Genomic DNA, 18,978 nt, shown 5'->3' with positions numbered 1-18,978 from the left:
TCCTTTGAGGGGTTGAGATATTCTTTATATTGTGTGTATGTCTCAAATTTTGATATGGGTGAATCTAAAGAACTGAGACACTTAACCACACCTTTTGGATATGCCTCTCCACTACTCTAGCCACTATGAGAGGGACACCACTATATTGGACTCAAGGTAGGGGGGCCTCTCCCTCCTTGTCCCATAGGGGGAGGCATCATCCCCCTGTCCTTGTAACAAAATATGAGACAAGAGAGGAGAGAAGACTCTCCTCCTAGTTCTTATTTTCTCCCATTCGACGATAAGAGACTCTTAGATATGATGTAGTGGAAGGATCCCTTTTCTTATTTACGCTTGAGCCTTGTAGGATTTATCGATCGAGCATCGAGAATCAATTAGGGTTCTTCAAAACCCTATTCAAATAACCTGAGTCTAATAAGATTATCCAAAGCTAGACTTGAGTCGAGTCAGGTGGAATTCCCTTGACTTAACCCGTCCTCTTGAAAATCAAGTTGATTGATCGAGTCCTAGGTCAACTCATTGAGTAAAAAAACCATCCGAATAGTACAACCTCCTAACATAAGCTAAAAAGGGGGAGGGTTCCCCAACCTCAACTCCCTCCCTACATAAAAAGATGGGAGGGATGGGGATATGTAGTCCCTCCCATCCCATTTCCTTGACAATAGTCTCATGGGACATTTTCTAGACTGGGTTTTGTAAATTAAATCTCTTTAGGGTTTGTTTAGAACCCTATGGAAAAGAAAAAAAATAAAAAAAATAATCATAATTATTTTCAAAAATAGTTATTAAAAATAATAATTTTATTATTATTAACTATTTTTTTAAATAATAATGGTCAAATTCTTCTTTTTTTCCCCCTTTTTTCCTAAGGATTCCAAACCGACCCTTAGGATCATGGGGACTAAACCCGTTGAACCGGCTAAAACCAGTTGAACCGGTCTTGACCCATCGCTCTGTCGCTTTTTTTTCCTTCAATTTCTTCCTATCCAAACAAGACCTTGGGAAAAAGACGTTACTTTAGAGAAATTTTCTTCTCTCTAGAGACCCCTTCCGGCCTTGCCCTGTTTTCGGTTTCTCTCTCTAGCCCATATATATTTCCCTCCTTCGGCTTCCTGCTTTCCCTGTTCACCTTCTCTTTTCGACAGACACTCGCCGATCCTTCTCTTACATTCTGATCTCGGTCTTTCCTTCAGGAATCGAGGTGTCTTACTCTGCGTTTGTCAATCTCTCCCATCGTTGCGACTTTGTGCGATCTTCTTTCGGGACGATCTCGCTGCCTCCACAACTGGTAAGTCGAATGCTACTTGACTTAATCTGCTTGCCTCTTTTCCTTAGTTTTTTTGTCGTATTTTTTTCTTTTCTTGATCGTGGATCGCTCGTTAGAGAGCGTTAGAACTGCTGTGTGCGATTTGTTTATGGCCTGTTAGCGACTTCGGTTGTGGCAGTTTATTGCCGGATCATTTCTCTATCTCATCGCACTTTTGTTAGTTTTAATTGTTATTAGATCCCTTTTCCTAGTCTGCTTATAGCCGTTAATTATTTTTCTTCTCATTTGGTCTTTAAGTTTGGTTTCAGTGAGGTTACTCGGTATTTAAGATGCTCTTGTTTGAGAAAAAAATTTCGTAAAATATTTGTAGGTTTCTCTTGTTCACTTTTGAGGTTTGGAGGAGGATAGATTCTTGATGAATAATGATCTTTGTTAGTCGTGACAGACATTTGGTGTCTGATGAGGGCTCGGTTGTTTTTTTGTGCTCTTTAGTTCTCCTATTTTTGTGGATCTAGGGTTTGAAGTGTCTTATGATTAGTAAATATGTGCCATGGGGTTATACTTGTTCAGTGACGTACATTCTTCTCTGCCTTGCATAACACACGTTAGGTTTTCGGTTCAATTTGGGATAGGTTCAATTTCTGTGATCGATTTCCTTATTCCATTGCAGTTCTTAAAAACTGACGTAGCTCAATTCTGCTTTCGTTAAATGAAAAACAGCTGGACCTCCTTTGTGAAGGGCTTGCGAATTTTTTAGGTTCCTAGTGGATAACTGTAATTGGAATACATAAGTGGGAATAGTTATACTGAGTTTTATTTGCAATATGTCATTCATAGAGGTTTTTGTTTTCAGCTGAAGGTTTTTTACTTGGTTTCTACCAATAAGCTATTAACCTAGGTTTTAAAAAGTAATCTCCTGTTTGAGTAGGTGTTAAAAAAATTCACGACTACTATTGAAACTATAAATAGTTGATTCAATATCCGGCAACTGACATATTGAGATTAAAAGAGACTTTTTTTTTTTGAATAATGAGATTAAAAGAGACTTAGTATGCAGGATGCTCGCAAATTACGAGATTGTCGAGGAAGATCGTTGATATTTTTTCAATAGCTGGCTAGAACAAGAACCCTTGGAAATAGAGTTATTTGCAACAGTTTATTTATGTTCAGTGAATCAATTTCTCTTGGCAATTGTTCGTAGGATATTTAGGTTAAGTTCTGTTTTTTACTGCAATATTTTGAGAGGTGGGCCTTTCTCCTGTGAAATTCTTTGGACCTTGCAAGGACAATCAAAAGGTCAATCTTTTCTGTGGTTGCAGGACTTTTAAAAAAATTAATCTTGAAATTTTACTATTTATATCAAAGAATTATTCCCATGGTCAGTACATATAATCATTTATTTTTGTTTGATATAAAATGCCCGATTTCTGTTAAAAGAGTACACTGTTAGGAGGTTAAAGAAATTACTTAGTTCAATATGAAGGTGTTCAAGAAGTGCTTAGACCTGCTTGTTCTTATTACACATGACCGTCAGAACTGCTTTATGTGGCTAGGAACGCCAAAACTTTTGAATAATGTTATCCTTAGTTCATCTTTATAAAAAAAAAAAATCTTTATAAAAAAAATGTTATCCTTAGTTCTTGACTTTTGATAGTTTTATGATCATTTTAGAAGGAATCCTTGACTCAATGTGCACATGGCGTGTCTCTTAAACTGGTGTTTTCTGTTTAACGCTCAGGTCTGAAAAGGACACTTTCTCACAGCAACAACTGAATGTCCCAAAGGAACTTAATTTAAGACTGATAATGTATCAGAAAAAATATGCTGGCAAGTTATTGAGGCAAAAACAGAAAGAAGAGAGGAGAAAGAAGACTGATAATAGTCAGGCGATGTTGATCTGACATCCTGCCTTTTGTTGCTTTACTATAGCTTTAACTAATAAAGAATGCAAAACACATCTATGTGAATGGTACTTCCATTGGTAAAATGTATCACTAGTTCTAAAATTTTGTCAGGTTTGTTGGTCTCTTCCATTTAGAGACACTCCCAGCAGAGTTCAACAAAAGTAGTCACATATGGTATGTTCTACTAATTTTGTGAGTTTAGCTGGAATCAAATAAGAAAACTTTAAGTGTGCCACAGGGGGTACTATCCATTTCATACAGAGGGGAACTATTGTGTTTTTTTTTTTTGTTAATTTAGAATGAACTACTATTGTGTGGTTTGAACTGGATGTTAGTTAGCTCCAAAGATGTGGTTGTCAGTTAGTTAATTTGTGTGTGCTTCTTTTCTCAGAAAACCTTCTGGATTATTTTTTAAGTTCACTATTGCTTGGTGAGATTCTTGTTAGTTACCATGGTTTTTGGGGCACTGTTTGTTTCATCAACCTCAGATCTGGTCTGATTTCTCATTATTTATGGCAATAGATGTCTTATGCACTGTCCAAAACAGAGAAAATTATCTTCTCATGGCTGCCAGACTAAAAGGCAAAATGTGTTTCTGAAATCTTTTTGACTTGTTTTTGACTTTCCTTAAGAGAATGTATGAAGTATTGATTTATTTATTTTATTATCTAGACAAGTTAGTTGTATTTATTACAAAATGCCTTCTGGTTACTATTAACTGCTATGATTACAAGTGACCAGAAATTGTATTACTACTCTCACTACTGTTATGTTTTTTTAATATAAATGGAAGTTCCTTTTCCTTTAGCCCGAAATTTTCTCACTCTAGTATACAAAGCAATGATATGGCATCTTAAAATAAATTTGCTTTTGGAGTCTGATTGTGTGTGTGTGTGTGTGTGTGTGTTTGTATGTGCTGTTTTGTTTTGTATGTTGGCATCATTTGTTGGTGGCATCCAATAAATCCTTATTGACTGTTGTTTTTAGTGTTGTTGTAGATGCCAGCTGCAAAAATAAGTTATAACGGTCCAGATGCAATGAAGCCTGACCAGAAGGAAGGACAAGACTCCCTTGACAGTTTCATCCGACAAGCAATTGGAAAAGAGCCATTTCTTTCTTTCTCAAGGGCTGGTGAGAGCCCTGTTCAGTGGATCCAGTTACTTCATGCTTTGGATCAGCAAGGAACAAATAAGCTTTCTAAAGGTCCAAAACTCGATGGTTCAGGAGAAGGAAAAGAACGGACGCCATTAGAGCATTACAATGGTATGACTTCTTTCTCATCAGAAATGAATGGATTTAAGGAATCAGTCCCTGCAATAAAGAGTGGTGGACTCCCATTAAAGGGTACAAAGAGCACCTCTGATCACATGCAAAGTCTCAAAATTCCTGAGGCTGTTGTCGCTTTTGCACAGGCTGCTGCCAAGGCGAATGGTGAGCCTGAAAAATGTATGTCAAGTGTCATAAAGCAGGTATTTGAGGTTTTAGGTAGTCCTAGGTTTGCTTCAAGTTGAATAAAATTTAAGATGGGCTTATAGTCTTCTCTGATTTTTGGCTTATTCCGGCAGATCTACCAGGGTGGCCCTTGTTATCCCCTCCTAAGGTGCAGCTGCAAAAGTGTGATAAATGTTCCAGGGAATTTTGTTCACCCATTAACTACCGCCGACATATACGTGTTCATCGACGATCTTTGAACATTGATAAGGTTCTAAAATTTTCTCATTTTTCCTCTGGATTGTGCTTGACAAACTTGACTTTTACTACCCCCACATTTTGGAAGGTTCTGGGAGGATACCTTTTCGAATGTCTTACTATTTGGATCACCGTCTGTGAGGACTAGTGGTTTGCAAGACTCCAATCAGTCCTGGAACAAGTGCTCTTGAAGGAAGTACTACAAATTTGCTAAGTGGAAGACGATGATCAATCAATTGTTTAACTTCATGTGTACGCCTAATTCATCTTCAATGTTGTATGCTTGCTGCCCAGGACTTCATGCTGTGGTGCTTTCAGTCTCACTTCATGAATCTATCATTATTAATAGAGTTCTCCCTGTGAAGAATGCTTTTATTATAATTGTTTTTGTTTATCTTTTTTTTTTTTTTTTTGGTGGAGGGGTGGATGGGTATTGAAATTTAAGGAGAGACAATTTCTTATAATGTATATCTCTGTTTTTTTGTAATTGTCAAAGATGGACATCCTTATAGCGTGTTTCGGACATGCTTAATTTTAGTTATTTGCTTCTTGATTCTTAGTCATCTTTAATTTTTTTTTTTTTGTAGGATTCACATAAGAATACGGACTTCTTGGGTGCTGTTTGGGATAAGGTATTAATTTTTCATTGCCTCTTTGCTGTCTTTGTTAAATTTCTTTATGGTCTTTTCCTAAAGCGTCTTTCTTTGCTTTTACCAGCTGTCGTTGGATGAGGCAAAGGAACTTGTATCATTCAACAATGTGACACTTGAGGTGACACTTTTGCCTGCTATGCCAGTTATTTCTTTGCTTAACTCATACTTAATTTTCTAATTAGTTGTTGTTGTATGTAAAACAAGGATTGTGATTTTTCCTAGATAAATTGATCTTAATAGATACAGTATCTGCAGGAGGTTGCTGGGTCATCTATAATTCGGGCACTATCATCATTTGTGCGAAAACCAGGGTTTTCTTCTTTGCCACAAACATACGTTAAAGCTGGGGCGGCTCTTTTGGTAAGGCTTACACCATTATCTTTCCCATTTCAATTCCCAATTTTGAATGTCAAATTTTTTAGAGAGTTTTCCAAGGTTGTGATTCATTTTTGTCCATGTGTAGGATATTATCCAAGCTAAGCCATCCAGGCTCCCAATATCCTCGCAGGAACTTTTCAGCATATTGGATGATGCCAGTGAGAAGACTTTCATGTGTGCAGGCACAGCACTATCCTTGCAAAAATTCGTTTTTGATGGGGAAGCTGGAAAGATTGCTCTGGAGATGAAAAACTTAATTGCCTGCACCTGTTTTTTGGTTGAACAGAAGCTGGTATTGTTATGACCACTAGTATTTAGCTGGGTAGTTGCATTTTGCCTTCTTTTATCAAGGCTTGAAGTTGGCATGTCGACTTGTTCTCTTTTTCTATAATGAATGATAACTAGAGGCCAAACAAGAATATAAAATTAGAGAGGAAGCTGGTGAGTCTCAAGTTACTTTGAAAATTATCTTCCTCTTCTTGGAAATTGTAAGCCTCCAGTTCAAGCATGCTATTCTTCGAGCAAGAACAGAATAGGGAACATGCTAGTACAATTGCTGTTTTGAAGTCTTTCAAATTCTCTTCCTGGTTATGCTGCAGGTTAAAGCATGGGTTGCAGATAAAGATGCAGAAGCTTTAAGGTGCCAAAAATTGCTTGTGGAAGAAGAGGAGGCTGCTCAGAAAAGGTAAAGTTCTGCAGTAAGCGGAGAACACTTTTTGCGTATCTATTAAGGGGGATGCAATTTTTATGGCTTGTGGTTCAACCAGCTTGAAGAAAATAAAAGTGAAAATGATACTGGTTCTTCTGGATTTATCAAAATTTCAAAATTTGACGTCTTTGTAATTATATTGAAGATAATAGGTTATCATGGCAAGCGCTTCTATTCTTTTTTTTTTTTTTTTTTTTTTTTGATAAAAATGTATTTATATTAACAGGGTCATCTGAATTTAACAGTTGTTTTTATACTTCTTCTATTCTGTCGATAGGAGATTTTGAACTAGGTCATCTGAATTTTACAGTTGTTTTTATCTGTCTTCTATTCTGTTAATAGGAAATCTTGAACTGCTTGGCTAAGGTTCTTTGAAATAAATGGTTGTTTTTGTCCGTCTGAAATTTAATACTTTTAAGAGTTTCTACTGTGTTCTTCTTTGTCTGACCTGCACTTAAAAAAAAAATCTTATGCATTAAGTTGCCAAAGTTTGGAACCAACAACTTATTCCCTCATTTTAATTTGATTTTTCTTCTTTTTTCTTTGATACAGGCAAGCTGAGCTCTTGGAGCGGAGGCGATTGAAGAAACTAAGGCAGAAAGAGCAGAAAGCAAAGGAGCAAATCATTGAGATGCAAACTACAGAAGTTTCAAATGAAGGTCCTTTTGAGTCTGTTGCAGGCACATCTGTCTCCCCAGAACTGTCCAGCCCACGTGTCACCTCTGGTTCTGAGTCCAATCCTCCTGAGGCTTCATCTGATCAGGTGGAGATGGTTGTTGACCCGAAATCAGATGTGGGACTGAACACTGGACCCTTTGTTGGACCTGTTGATACCGACTTAGATGTTACTTGTGGAAACGACGAGCCACATGTGGGTGCACAAGATCAGACCCAAGGAATTGGTAAAAGACACTTTGGTGTTGCTAGACGAGCTTTGAAACCCTTGAGAAATGCATCAAATGGATACCATTCAGGCCAAAGCCTGGTTTCCAAATCTTCAATTTCCCAGAAGAGGCCCGCCTCTTCATCAAATAGCCACAAGGTGTGGACCCGGAAAACCAAAACAGAAACAAAAGGGGAAAATTCAAGCCTTGGCCTACAACATACAGTTAGAGAACAGCTGGATCAAAATGATAAATGTGAGGTGTTAATTGGTTCTATCTCTGTTGCAATTAAAGATGGTAATGCCACTGAGCATCCTCAAAAGCACAATCCTAGCCAAGAAAAGCATGCCAAACTGGATGGTGTCCCAAATGGTGGGGGCCGATCGGTTGGAAAGTTTTGGAGACCAGTTGGGCGGCAGGAAGTTGGAGTTTCTAACCCTGCCCTAAGTAATAAAAGAGAAGTTGAAGGTGATGTTCTGTTAGCAAAGATTTCAGCTATGGGGGCAGATGTTATAGGTCTTATGGGTCCTAGGTTGTTCTCCAGCCGTGCTGCAGAGGCTTTTCTAGCTCAGCGTAAGAATCTCTTTAACTGGTTATGGTGCCTTCCGCATTTCATATCATTGAGTTATTAACTATACAGGATGTTCACTCATTATGTGTTCACATTCAATCTAAAATTGCTTTTTAAAAAAGAAGATTTTGACATATCTTAGCTGCAGGATGGAAGGAAGCTATTGCAACAGACCATGTGAAACTAGTCCTTCCTCCAGAAACAGAATTGTCAGATTGTCAAGATGGACCATCTACCATGGGAGATGTGCAACAGCCAACCAGCCCCTCTGGACTAGGAAATCCCAGTGCTAGCAGTCAGCTGAACACAGTGAAGCCAGTTGAAACAGTGGGTGGTGTGGGAGGGTCTAATAAGCCCAAGTTCAGAGTCAAGGGTGAAAAAGGTTGCAGGCTAAAATACATACCCAAGCAGAGAAACAATGTGTAAGAGAGTTAAAAGATTGAGGTAGGTCTTTTCTTCTTGTTATACAAAATGTGCAGCGCAGACAAGGTGGCTGTATATTCTTCTTAGCAGAGGTTCCGGTTTTAGCAGAGGTCTTCTGTGCTTGAGAGAGAGAGAGAGAGAGCAGGGGGGAGGAGTAAAGTTGTAATGGATGTAATTGGGTTGAAGAAGCCACAGCCTTAGGCAGCTTTGAATGTTTTGAGTCCCTGATGGGCTGATATTTGTCAGTCCTTGTTTCTTTCGGTAATTTTTTTTTGTCTGTAATAATCTGGTTCTTAATGGTATGGCAAGCAGCTTTTTTTTTGTTCCCTATAGCATGCAATTTCCAGTAACTATTTAGCCTTAGTTCTTGTCACTCTTGAAGTTCCAGACAATTTTGGTTCTATAAGTCTCAACTAGGACTCAAGATGGACTAAATGAGATAATAATCAGAATTGGCTTTATGTTCTTCTGATACTTTTTAATCCACAGCTTGGACATATTTAGCTCTATAAGCCCATAATCGCACTCCCAAAGTTGTCCTAACAGAATTGAAAATTTTGGTAGTAGATTGCATTATATGATGAAAGGCCACAGCAAATACAAAGAGATAGTAAGTTGGGCTTGGTTTTAGCAATGAACAGTAATCCTGAACAATTGAAGCTGTCTTTGCAGCGCATGCAATAAGAGCTGAAAATCACCTTCAACAACAATTTGGTCGTGACATTGTCGTAGTGCAGCAGGTTCAGAAGGCTCGCCTTGTTTTTTATCCCTCCCAGGCAGAATCCGAATATCCACGTCTCTGCAATTCATTTCTTCTGGTGTAAGAGACGAGACGAACATCCAATGGCAGAGTCTGCAATTCCCGCCTCAAACAAGTGCCTTTCTGTTTCTCGTATCTTTATTATCGAATCCTCTCTGCTCATCGTTGTCGTTGTCGTTGTCGTTGTCGTTCTCCCTTCGAAGGACGTAGGCAGAGCACTTTCCCTTCATCTATTGGACATCTCTCCACGCAGAAAAGAAACAAGAAAACGATATCGAGATCGAGATAGTAAAGAGCGCATACTTTCTCGCTCTTTTTGCTTTTTTCGCTTCTCAAACCAAATTCCACTCAAATGAAGATAAATTTACCTATGCCAGCGGCGGCTTCCGTGGCTATCCTGCTCGTCTTCTGGCTGCTCGCCGGCGTTTCCTCCGATCGGCGTCTCATCGGCATGACTCGTGTCGCCGGAGCAGGCAAGATCGCTAAAAGACGGATACGAGATCACCAAAAAGCTTGAAATTTATTTTGTGATCGTTGACGTTTATTCTTGTTTTTTGATCGTTGTTGCAGTGTGTTCAGATGGAAGCTTGCCTGCGTATCATCTGGACAGAGGTTTTGGATCTGGAGCGCGCAACTGGCTTCTGCATGGGTGATGTGTCCCCTTTTGCTTCTTGTGCCACCTTTTTATAAGTTTGGTCTTCCTTTATACTTATAGTCTCTGGTGTAGATTTTATCGAGCATAAGCTACTAATTTCTTAAGCTTTAAAAAGAAAAATTTGAAGGTTTAAGAAACCGATTATTATGTTCATTGTTTGCAAATAGGTAATTGAAGAAGCTATGGGTGATTGGTACTTCAGAATGAACGCTTGTATTAAGTTGAAAAGCCTAAGAACAATGTCATTTTAATATATAAAAAATAACCCTTAAAAGATTGTTACACCCTTAAGAAAACACTCGAATCATGTTTTATCTCAAACATATATTCACTCAAATAAAGATTTACCGAATTACTCATAGATAATTGGGTAATCGATCAGTTACCCATTTCTATTCCATTTAATAAATGATGAACGGGTAATCAGATAAAATTCTCGAACGTCTATTGGGATAAGAAAGTTTGTTTTGTTTGATCTCAAACATATATTCACTCCAATAAAGATTTATCGAATTACTCATAGATGATTGGGTAATTGATCAGTTAATCGAGTATGAAATATCATTTACCCATTTATATTCCATTTAATAAATAGTGAATGGGTAATTAGGTAAAATTCTTGAATGTCTAATGGGATAATAAGAAAGTTTTTTTTCATTCTATTTAATAAATAATAAATAATAAATTTAAAAGGTTTTTTTTAATATCACATAGGGTGAGTTCCATAAAAAATTTTAAAAAATAGATTTTTGGATATTTTAATTATTTTGTTTTACAATAAAAATTAAAAAAAATGGAAATCAGAGGGTGAAATAACGGGGGTGAGAGTAATTTGAGAGTAATTTGATAAATTCCGGAGGTGGTGACTAATTAACCTTTAAAGTTTTTAATTTTACAGTTTTACTCGTCTCGGAGACTCAGAAATCTTGTGAGAGTGAGTTGAGTCTGTAAAACCAGAGACTCGGATCGAATTGGTTGAAGGCCTCCAATCCAATGATCCATTTTCATAATAATTCGCACAGAATAACCTCTCCTTTTCCCGCGCATTCTCCGTTGAAGTCTTCCTGCTGGGGAAGAAAGGTACAAAGTGCCTGAATCCGGAGAATTGCCCCAAAGCGACGGAAGAATAAGAAGAAAAGCACAATATAACAGAAAAGAAAAAAAAAGAAAAAAAGCTGCTGTTCTCGGAATCAATTCCGAATTCTATCTCCAATGGCGTGCTTGTCTCTGAGATGCCGCGATTGTGGGGTCCTCCTCAAAAGTGTGGCAGAGGCTCAAGAACACTCCGAGCTCACTTCCCATTCCAATTTTTCTAAATCCACTGAAGCGGTGCTAAATCTTGTCTGCACTACTTGTGGCAAGCCCTGTCGATCGAACACTGTATGCTTTTTATTGCTATGTTTGAATTGACCCTCCATTTCGATATTCATTTCGTTTCTGCAGATCCTTTTGTTAGTTTTGAATCTTGGGTAGTTCTTTATTGAAATGCGGTGCTTGATATTTCTGCTTATGTCAGATGATACATATAAATACCCTGTCTTCAGTTTTTGTGCGTACTGTCTTTATTTTATGTTTAGTATATAATCTTGATTATTTCAATTGATGAGAGATGGGTTTTCTGTTTGTCGAAGGAATCCGATTTGCACACAAAAAGAACTGGGCATGCTGATTTTGTTGATAAAACCTCTGAGGCAGCAAAACCAATTGAATTAGAAGCTCCAAAAGTGCCTCCGGAACCAGAAGAGGGTGACAAGAGTGCTGAAAGCGAGCCGGCTCATGGTGATTCTTATTTTATTCTTTTTGGTGTGCTTTTGAAGGCATTAAATTTGAATTCAATGATTAAAGCTATATGAATCCCTTTGTCACTCCTAATCTAAATCTTGAGTATGGACTTCAGAATATTTTTGTCATAATCTATCATTTAACAGGTTTTGTAATTTAGGTAGACCAATCAATTTTCTTTTGTTCTATCTCATTAAGAACTTGGAAAATGAAGACTATAACTTAAATCTTGTACTAAATTGTGTAAAGTATAGAAGGGCACTGATTGGGATGTTCAACCAGGACTTTTATCTTTTGAGTGCTCACGTCATATTTATGATCCTTTATTGTCTTTAAGGTTTCATAGGTGGATTTTTCTAGTTTTCGTTTAGGGTTTAGTTATTAATGTATCATGATGGCTTGGTTAGTCAATTGATAACTTGAACTTTAAATTGTCTTTATTGGACAACAAGAACCACTTCTGTGATGTTTTGGATTTTGAATGATAAACATGTACACGGGAAATTAAGAAGTCCTTATTAACTTTTTGTGTGAGTTTCTGAGAATCATCAGTGAAAGGAAATTTTTATTTAGTTTATCTTCTTGGCCTTAACTGTACATAGTGAACTAAGCTGCTAGAGTTCATTATTTTTCTTGTAGAAATGGCCTTTCCTGAAGTTGATAAAAAATTGCTTGAAGAACTTGAATCAATGGGATTCGCTACAGCAAAGGCAACAAGGGCACTTCATTATTCTGGTGAGGTCACCAATAGGAACAGTCTCTTCTATCATGTTTCTCTTTTTGCTTTTCTGTGTTCCTTCTGTAGTGCACAAATCTTTTTTTATCTTTTGGCAAAAGCTTTGAATATGTCATTGGATGCTCTAAATTTTGGGTATGTATACTTTCATGCTTTTTCAGTATTTGGTGAGATCCTACCAGCCTTTGAGTGTTTGGTACTCTCGTTGTATTATTTTATGATATTTATAATTGTTACTATTATTTTCTTTATTATTAGAGTTGTTATCATCATAATCACCATCGTTATTATTATACAGGTAATTCTAGTGTTGAAGATGCTGTGAATTGGGTTGTGGACCATGAGAATGATTCAGACATTGATGAAATGCCAAGGGTAAGATTATAGCTGTTGTGATAATGGTTCCTAATTTCATGGATAGATATATTACATGATGAAATACCTGTTTTTGGTATATCGTGGAGAAATCTCATTTCTTTGGTGGAGTAGAAAGTCAAGTTTATATACATACATTGATGGTACAATTTATCAACCTTGTCAATAAGTTTTAGTGCAAATACATTTTTGGAGTTTGTCTGTTCTGATTACAGTGTAGATGGGGTCTATGTGAAGGAGGTCATCGAAATTCATTTGATTCATATTTGGAGTAATTTTTCTCTCACATACTGCAATTTTATATACAATCTTAATTTCGTGGTTTCATTGGAGTCCTTATAATGGAAATAAGATGTGAGGGCATTTTAACATTTTCCAAGTCATTTTCAGGCAGTCTTGTATTTCAGAGATTGGATCTATCTTACTGACAGTTTCTGTTATTTAACTATTTGACTGGCATGATCATGCTGTTGTATAGAGGGTGACACATGAAGCTGTTGTAAGTTTTACCTTAGAACTTAGGCGAGAAGAGGGAAAACAATACTGGAAAAAATGAAGTGAATCAACTGACTCCTATCAATTACTACAAGCATCAAAGATATATAAACCTCCTTAAAAACTGCTTCAGTTTTTGCTAATGACAGATTTCTATGTAAAATATAACATGAAGTGAACCCTGGATGGGCTTTCTCTGACTATATAAAGCAGCTTCACTTCAGTAGCTAAAAGAGGTTTTTGAACCTATAACATGTTTGAGGATTAGGATTTTGCACTTGCCACTGTCAACTCAATTTCACTGAATGCATTTTCTGCATACAATTTTAATTTTTCTAGATTCTATGCCTTTCTTGTCACCTCTTTTTTGTCCCAGTAGTCTCCGACTGTTTTAGATGAAACTTTGTGATTCTTGTTTGCTTTGCACCAATTGTCAGCACAATTCCACTGTATCTTATATGAAGGGTTGTAAGATACAAGCAGACATTTCAGTTTTCCAGCATAGTCCTTTACTTTGTTTTTAAGTATGAATAGACTTGTCAAAATAAGAGATAGTTTCTGGAAAAATATTTCTAGACAGTAAAGTTCTAATTGTTCATGTTCTTGCTATAGGTACTAGTGGAAATCAAAATAGAGTCCGGAAAGCCATCTTTGACTCCAGAGCAAGTGAAGATTAAAGCACAAGAACTAAGGTGTGTTAGCTCTCTATTACCTATTTAATGTGAAATGATCACAGTTAAGAAGCTACAGTTGGATATGCAATACATCAAACAGAACTATGGAGTACAGAAAAATGGGGATGAAACCTGAATGAATCTCCTGAACTTTAACTTAAATCAATTTGATCAATAGTTAAAACAACACCCTTCTTGTATTATTGTTGTTATTATTATTATTATTATTTAATTAATTTATTCTTATTATTATTTGGTGAATGTTGAAACTTTTACCCTTCTGAGACTTGAACTCCAAACCCCACACTAGAAACCCCCGATGTGATCATTGAGCCAAAGGCCCAAGTCACTCCCTTCTTGTATTGGTAACCTCAATGAACTGACCTTCCCATCAAAACTCATTCATGCACTTGCTAAATTAAGTAACATTACTAAGATTTAAGACGGCTGACTTTTAAGAATGAGCATTTAAGAATAAGCAACTGATAAAGGAGATAGTTGTTGACTTTCCAAAAGTAGGTAAACTAAAAATAGAATTCTGAGATTTTCCCTTCCTTTTCCTTGTATATGTTTTTCCCAGTCTCCCCAGATAGGAAGGAACTCGTCCTTGAGTGCAAACTGATGTTCGAGCTTGCAAAATTGAATTGGAGATGAGGAACCGTATCTGCAGCCTTTATATTAGCTTGACAAATAATTAGTAATGAAGATAGATCAACAAAGAATTTGGTTCTTGCCAATCACTATTGAAAAGGACTTAATGGTGCCAATTATTTTGAGAACTGTTAGAGTAAATTCAACAGAAGGTGACATTAAATTCCATTTCTTGTGCTTATCCAAATCGATCCCCTTGCAAATTTCAATTTTGTGGATGACAGATATAGATGAAATTTAGTCTACCCTATAAGTTCCATATTTGCTTAGTGAATTTAGAGTTTTATTGGAAGTAATAGATTTCAGGACTCCGTGTAAATGAACTACTCTGAAAAACAAACTATCAACCCTACTCTGGTTCTTTGGAATTACCGATTGTACTGCTACCAAGCTATCTTCCCTCCTGCATGGATTCATCATAAATTGAGATCATCTCAGTGGCTCTCTTCTCATTGAAGGTGACTCCAAAGTGGTGATTGGTTGGTGATACTATTCTTCGTATCCACCTTGGCGCCATTGGAATGTTTATTTTGAAATTTCTGATATTGTATCTTCAATCTTGTATTTGGTCTCATGTACCTTAATCATCAAACTCTCTTGCTGATTTGCTAGCTATGCAAGGAGCCTCTCTGCAATCTCTTGTTGTTAGCGGAGTGCTCTGTTGATCTTGTTCTGGTTTTGTTTTACTAAAAGTCAGGATCTACTAAAAGAGGCTACTTGCTCATACAACAGGAAGATACAAGGAGTAGATCTTTTAGCATTTTTCTTACTCTTCTTGAAACATGTCCCCACAAATGTATATCGAAATGCGCCGTATCAGAAAATAAAAAAATACTGGGACATGTAGTGAAGATTATAATTGATCTGTGGTGTCCTATTAACTATTTTTTTTTTGTGAAACAATTCATTTTATATTAAAATTTGTTTGACCTAACAAATCTCAATTTATTGAATTAAGTTGCTGATACGTGACTGACTGGAAAATCAGTTGTGGGTAACAAAAATACACCTTCCTCTATTCATTACTTTTTTCCTGCTATTTTTTTTAATTGAAGGGAGAGAGCTCGTAAAAAGAAGGAAGTGGAGGAAAAGAGGATGGAAAGAGAACGAGAGAAGGTACAAACATCAATGATTTACTTCAAAATCCTCTTTACTTGTTAAAGATGTAATCTGTGATTGGAACTTGCAGAAGGTGATGCATGTGGCTATTCGTGATTGTTGGGGTATGTAAGAATTGCTGAATTGAAATAATAATAATTTCTTACAAACTGATAAAGCACATATTGGTTTAGCATCTTGGTCCTAATTTTTACGAACAGATAAAGCACATGTTGTTTTGGTGTCTCGGTGATGATATACAGTGTACTAAGGATCCAGTGGTTCTAATTGCTTTCTTTCTCCCTCTCTTTTGGTAACAGTCCAACCGTGTTTTATCCTGTTGGATCAGCAATCGTGACAACAATGGCGGAACTTTTTACACTCCCTTTTAATTTTTCTTGATTGTTGGTGGAACTTTTGTTTGGAAAGAAAATACACTTCTTGTGGAGAGGAACATTTTTGGCTTAAGGGTTTAGTAGTGTGAACCTTTTATGCTCATAGTCAGATAATTGTGATGGCTTCTTATATTGTTGGCGCTCATATTTATTCTAGGAGCGAATACGGGTTGGCAAAGAATTCTTGGAAGCAAAGAGAATTGCAGAAGAAAATGAAAGAAAACGGTTAGGCTGATTCTATTTTTTTTTTTTTTTTCTGTTTAAACTCATATATCTGTTGGATTGAGTCCATGCACCAAGAAATATAACTGCAGCACTAATTGGTCATAGTATTCTTTTTTGTTGCAGTGTGATAGCCTTTCGTAAAGCGGAGAAAGAAGAGGAGAAAAGAGCTAGAGAGAAAATTCGTCAGCGACTGGAAGAAGATAAGGTTTTAATTTGAACATGTCCAAAAGTTCTGTTCTGATAAATAGATATGACCATTAAAATTAAGCTTATGTTCAATCTCTTTCGTTTATGATCGGTGCATTATTATAGGCAGAGAGAAGAAGAAACCTTGGATTGCCTCCAGAAGAACCAGCAACTGTAAAGGCTTCCCCGCTTGTTATGGAGGAGAAAAAGGTTTCCTAATTCTTTTTTTTTTTAAAGTCATTTTCTCTTCTTCGTCCTGTTCATAAAAAAACTATAGGTTAGTTCAAACCAGTATGAACCCTTCCCTATTTGAATGCTTGCAGAATTCTTTGCCTGTCAAGCCTGCATCAAAAGCGGGACGCATGAGAGACTGTCTGAGGTCTCTAAAGCAAAACCACAAGGTCAAAAGTGTGGATATTATTTCATCAGTAGCTGTGAACTTGAAGTGGCTCTCGTTTTTTAACTTGCTATTGATTTTTTTGTGCAGGACAATGGTGCAAAAGTAAAGAGAGCATTCCAAACACTACTGACATATGCAGGAAATGTTGCCAAGAATCCTGATGAGGAGAAGTTCAGGAAGATTCGGCTCAATAACCCCACCTTCCATGTATGCAAAATCTCTCTCTCTCTCTCTCTCTCTCTCTCTCTGAATGAATCATCAATTGCCAAACTGACTGGATATAGCTAGAAATTTGATCAATGGATATGGTCTAGAAGTGTTGGGAATTTGTGGCGTAACTCTTTCATCGATGATATTATGAGCTTTCAGTTTTTCTGATATGTTTTCTGAGATGTAAAAATGGCAGGATAGAGTTGGCAGCTTGCAAGGAGGCATAGAGTTTCTTGAGCTATGTGGATTTGAAAAAATTGAAGGTGGGGAGTTCTTGTTTCTGCCTAGGGATAAGGTCGACATCGCTGTACTGAAGGCAGCAGGAGCAGAACTCAATTCTGCTATTGCCAATCCCTTTTTTGGCGTCCTCTAAATGTTACAGAGAACAGCCCTTGCATGGGATTGAGAAAAACCAGAGGCAAAACATCTTAGAAATGTTACAGTAAGCCTTAACAAAGTTTTACTTTCATTTGCTTATTCAACTGAGTTGATGTGGTTGTCTTGTTACAATTTCTTACAATTCCATGAACAAAACAGCGAAAAGAAAGATCCCCATCACAGAAAGGAGTCAAGAGATTCACATACAGATTCTCTGCTATTTTCTGTCAGCAAAAATGAAACAAGACATTACCACATTAACAGGCTAAGGTTTCTTCCCTATGAGTCGCAATTGAAACCAGAGAAAGAGACACCCATCAGTGGAAACATCCTCACATGTCAATCCTTCACCTTCCCGTAGTACCTCTTGAACGCCCGGGGGAGGTAAACAGGTAACAAGAAGCCAAACAGATTGAAAGACCAGAGGGCCAGATTAGCCACGGCGAGGCCCCGTCCGACGAGCAGCCGCCTGCTCGACCCATGCTCACCTTCCACCTTCGCGATCTCGGCTCTCATCCACTCGAACAGTGTGAACAGTCGCTTAGTGTTGTAGAAGACCGGAACGAACACTCTGATGGGGAGTGAAAATCGTCTCGAGAACGTCACGCCTTCCATGAAGACTTGGGACGATAGGAGGAAAACGTGAGGTGCCGCAGCCTTGATCCCTTCCTTGTCGCCTTCGAGAATTCCTTCGAATATGTACACTATAGGGAAAAACAATCCAACGAAAGCTGCGATCAATACGTACAGAGGCAACAGTTTGCTGTTGCCGAATACCTGTTCGGCGTGGGGAGACGAAGCGGGGAAGGCGACCTTGTTGAGGAAGAAGACGTAGAAGAGAGAGAAGAAGGTAAAGGCGAAATCTTCGGGGCCGACCATGCCACTAGCGGCGAAGACGATCATGATCGCCAAGGCATTGAGTTGCCGGAAAGTGAGGAACTGGCGTTTGGGTACTGGTTTGATGGTTTCCTGGACGGGGCTCGGGCTTCCCGGCTCTTCCTCCGGAAGCTTGATGTCAGAACAGGGACCTACACCGCCTGACATTGTTCTGCTCCAAACTGAAACAGAAATCAACAAGAATCCGAACTGGGTTTTCCCCTTCCCCCTCCCTAAACTCTCAGGAGCTTTTCGAACTGAACAAGTAAACAAAAACAGGACTTTCAAATTGGGTTTTCCAATTTTCAAGCAGAAAGCGAAGGACAATGGAACAAGCAGAATGGGATCGACAAACCAGAAATCACTAAACCCAGTTAAATTCAACCCTTTACCCCTATGGGAGTATGAGACAGAAACAAAAATGAAGAGGAGAAGCAAATAAAAACAGGATTTTCAGACTAGGCCTTCTGGTTTTCAAGCAAAAAATGAAGGATTATCATATACAAACACAGAGTTATCGACTTTAATGGTGGAAGAAGAAGAAAAAAGTCTGAACCCCTCAAAATCAAACCTTTTACCCCTTTCTCAGCAGGAAAATGGAAAC

At 37.6% G+C, this 18,978-nt stretch overlaps 3 protein-coding genes across 8 annotated transcripts; 2 read left to right on the top strand and 1 right to left on the bottom strand.

Moving 5' to 3' along the window:
* The first annotated feature begins 1,076 nt into the window (after nt 1–1,076).
* On the top strand, nt 1,077–8,806 carry LOC137938126 (uncharacterized). 6 transcript variants are annotated; one of them, XM_068783107.1, is made up of 10 exons: nt 1,077–1,288; nt 4,170–4,617; nt 4,737–4,873; nt 5,448–5,492; nt 5,578–5,631; nt 5,769–5,873; nt 5,977–6,183; nt 6,491–6,576; nt 7,153–8,057; nt 8,204–8,806. In XM_068783107.1, the coding sequence occupies exons 2-10, from the start codon at nt 4,170–4,172 to the stop codon at nt 8,479–8,481; spliced, it is 2,265 nt and encodes a 754-aa protein (XP_068639208.1). In that variant the 5' UTR covers nt 1,077–1,288; the 3' UTR covers nt 8,482–8,806. The 6 variants fall into 6 exon arrangements, with proteins under 6 accessions (XP_068639208.1, XP_068639209.1, XP_068639210.1 ...); XM_068783108.1 differs by having other exon boundaries at nt 4,159–4,617; XM_068783109.1 differs by having other exon boundaries at nt 1,078–1,288; nt 4,170–4,434.
* A 625-nt stretch (nt 8,807–9,431) lies between these two features.
* On the top strand, nt 9,432–17,746 carry LOC137938127 (uncharacterized). The gene is made up of 14 exons (XM_068783114.1): nt 9,432–9,711; nt 9,809–11,273; nt 11,525–11,672; nt 12,315–12,410; nt 12,710–12,786; nt 13,894–13,973; nt 15,662–15,722; nt 16,257–16,324; nt 16,448–16,529; nt 16,637–16,720; nt 16,834–16,911; nt 16,998–17,117; nt 17,317–17,562; nt 17,658–17,746. Exons 2-13 carry the CDS (start codon nt 11,106–11,108, stop codon nt 17,491–17,493), a joined length of 1,239 nt encoding a protein of 412 aa, XP_068639215.1. The 5' UTR covers nt 9,432–9,711; nt 9,809–11,105; the 3' UTR covers nt 17,494–17,562; nt 17,658–17,746.
* LOC137938128 (uncharacterized) lies at nt 17,570–18,542 on the bottom strand. The gene has a single exon (XM_068783115.1). The coding sequence runs from the start codon at nt 18,540–18,542 to the stop codon at nt 17,838–17,840; it is 705 nt and encodes a 234-aa protein (XP_068639216.1). The 3' UTR covers nt 17,570–17,837.
* Nucleotides 18,543–18,978: the final 436 nt, after the last annotated feature.

Source organism: Aristolochia californica, unplaced genomic scaffold, assembly GCF_029961685.1.
Source record: "Aristolochia californica isolate CCGP_79_NKW_82.1479 unplaced genomic scaffold, dmAriCali1.0.hap1 SCAF_8, whole genome shotgun sequence".
Lineage (NCBI taxonomy): Eukaryota > Viridiplantae > Streptophyta > Magnoliopsida > Piperales > Aristolochiaceae > Aristolochia > Aristolochia californica.
This window is presented reverse-complemented; position numbering and strand designations above follow the sequence as displayed.

What these genes read in the sequence shown, in the direction of transcription:
- LOC137938128 (XM_068783115.1), bottom strand. Translation starts at nt 18,542, where the DNA reads ATGTCAGGCGGTGTAGGTCCCTGTTCTGACATCAAGCTTCCGGAGGAA.
- LOC137938126 (XM_068783107.1), top strand. Translation starts at nt 4,170, where the DNA reads ATGCCAGCTGCAAAAATAAGTTATAACGGTCCAGATGCAATGAAGCCT. An exon ending in TGGGTGCTGTTTGGGATAAG is followed by an intron (nt 5,493 to 5,577) that starts GTATTAATTTTT and finishes TGCTTTTACCAG; the next exon opens with CTGTCGTTGGATGAGGCAAA. An exon ending in AGAGGCTTTTCTAGCTCAGC is followed by an intron (nt 8,058 to 8,203) that starts GTAAGAATCTCT and finishes TCTTAGCTGCAG; the next exon opens with GATGGAAGGAAGCTATTGCA.
- LOC137938127 (XM_068783114.1), top strand. Translation starts at nt 11,106, where the DNA reads ATGGCGTGCTTGTCTCTGAGATGCCGCGATTGTGGGGTCCTCCTCAAA. An exon ending in AGCCCTGTCGATCGAACACT is followed by an intron (nt 11,274 to 11,524) that starts GTATGCTTTTTA and finishes TGTTTGTCGAAG; the next exon opens with GAATCCGATTTGCACACAAA. An exon ending in TGGAAAGAGAACGAGAGAAG is followed by an intron (nt 15,723 to 16,256) that starts GTACAAACATCA and finishes TATTTATTCTAG; the next exon opens with GAGCGAATACGGGTTGGCAA.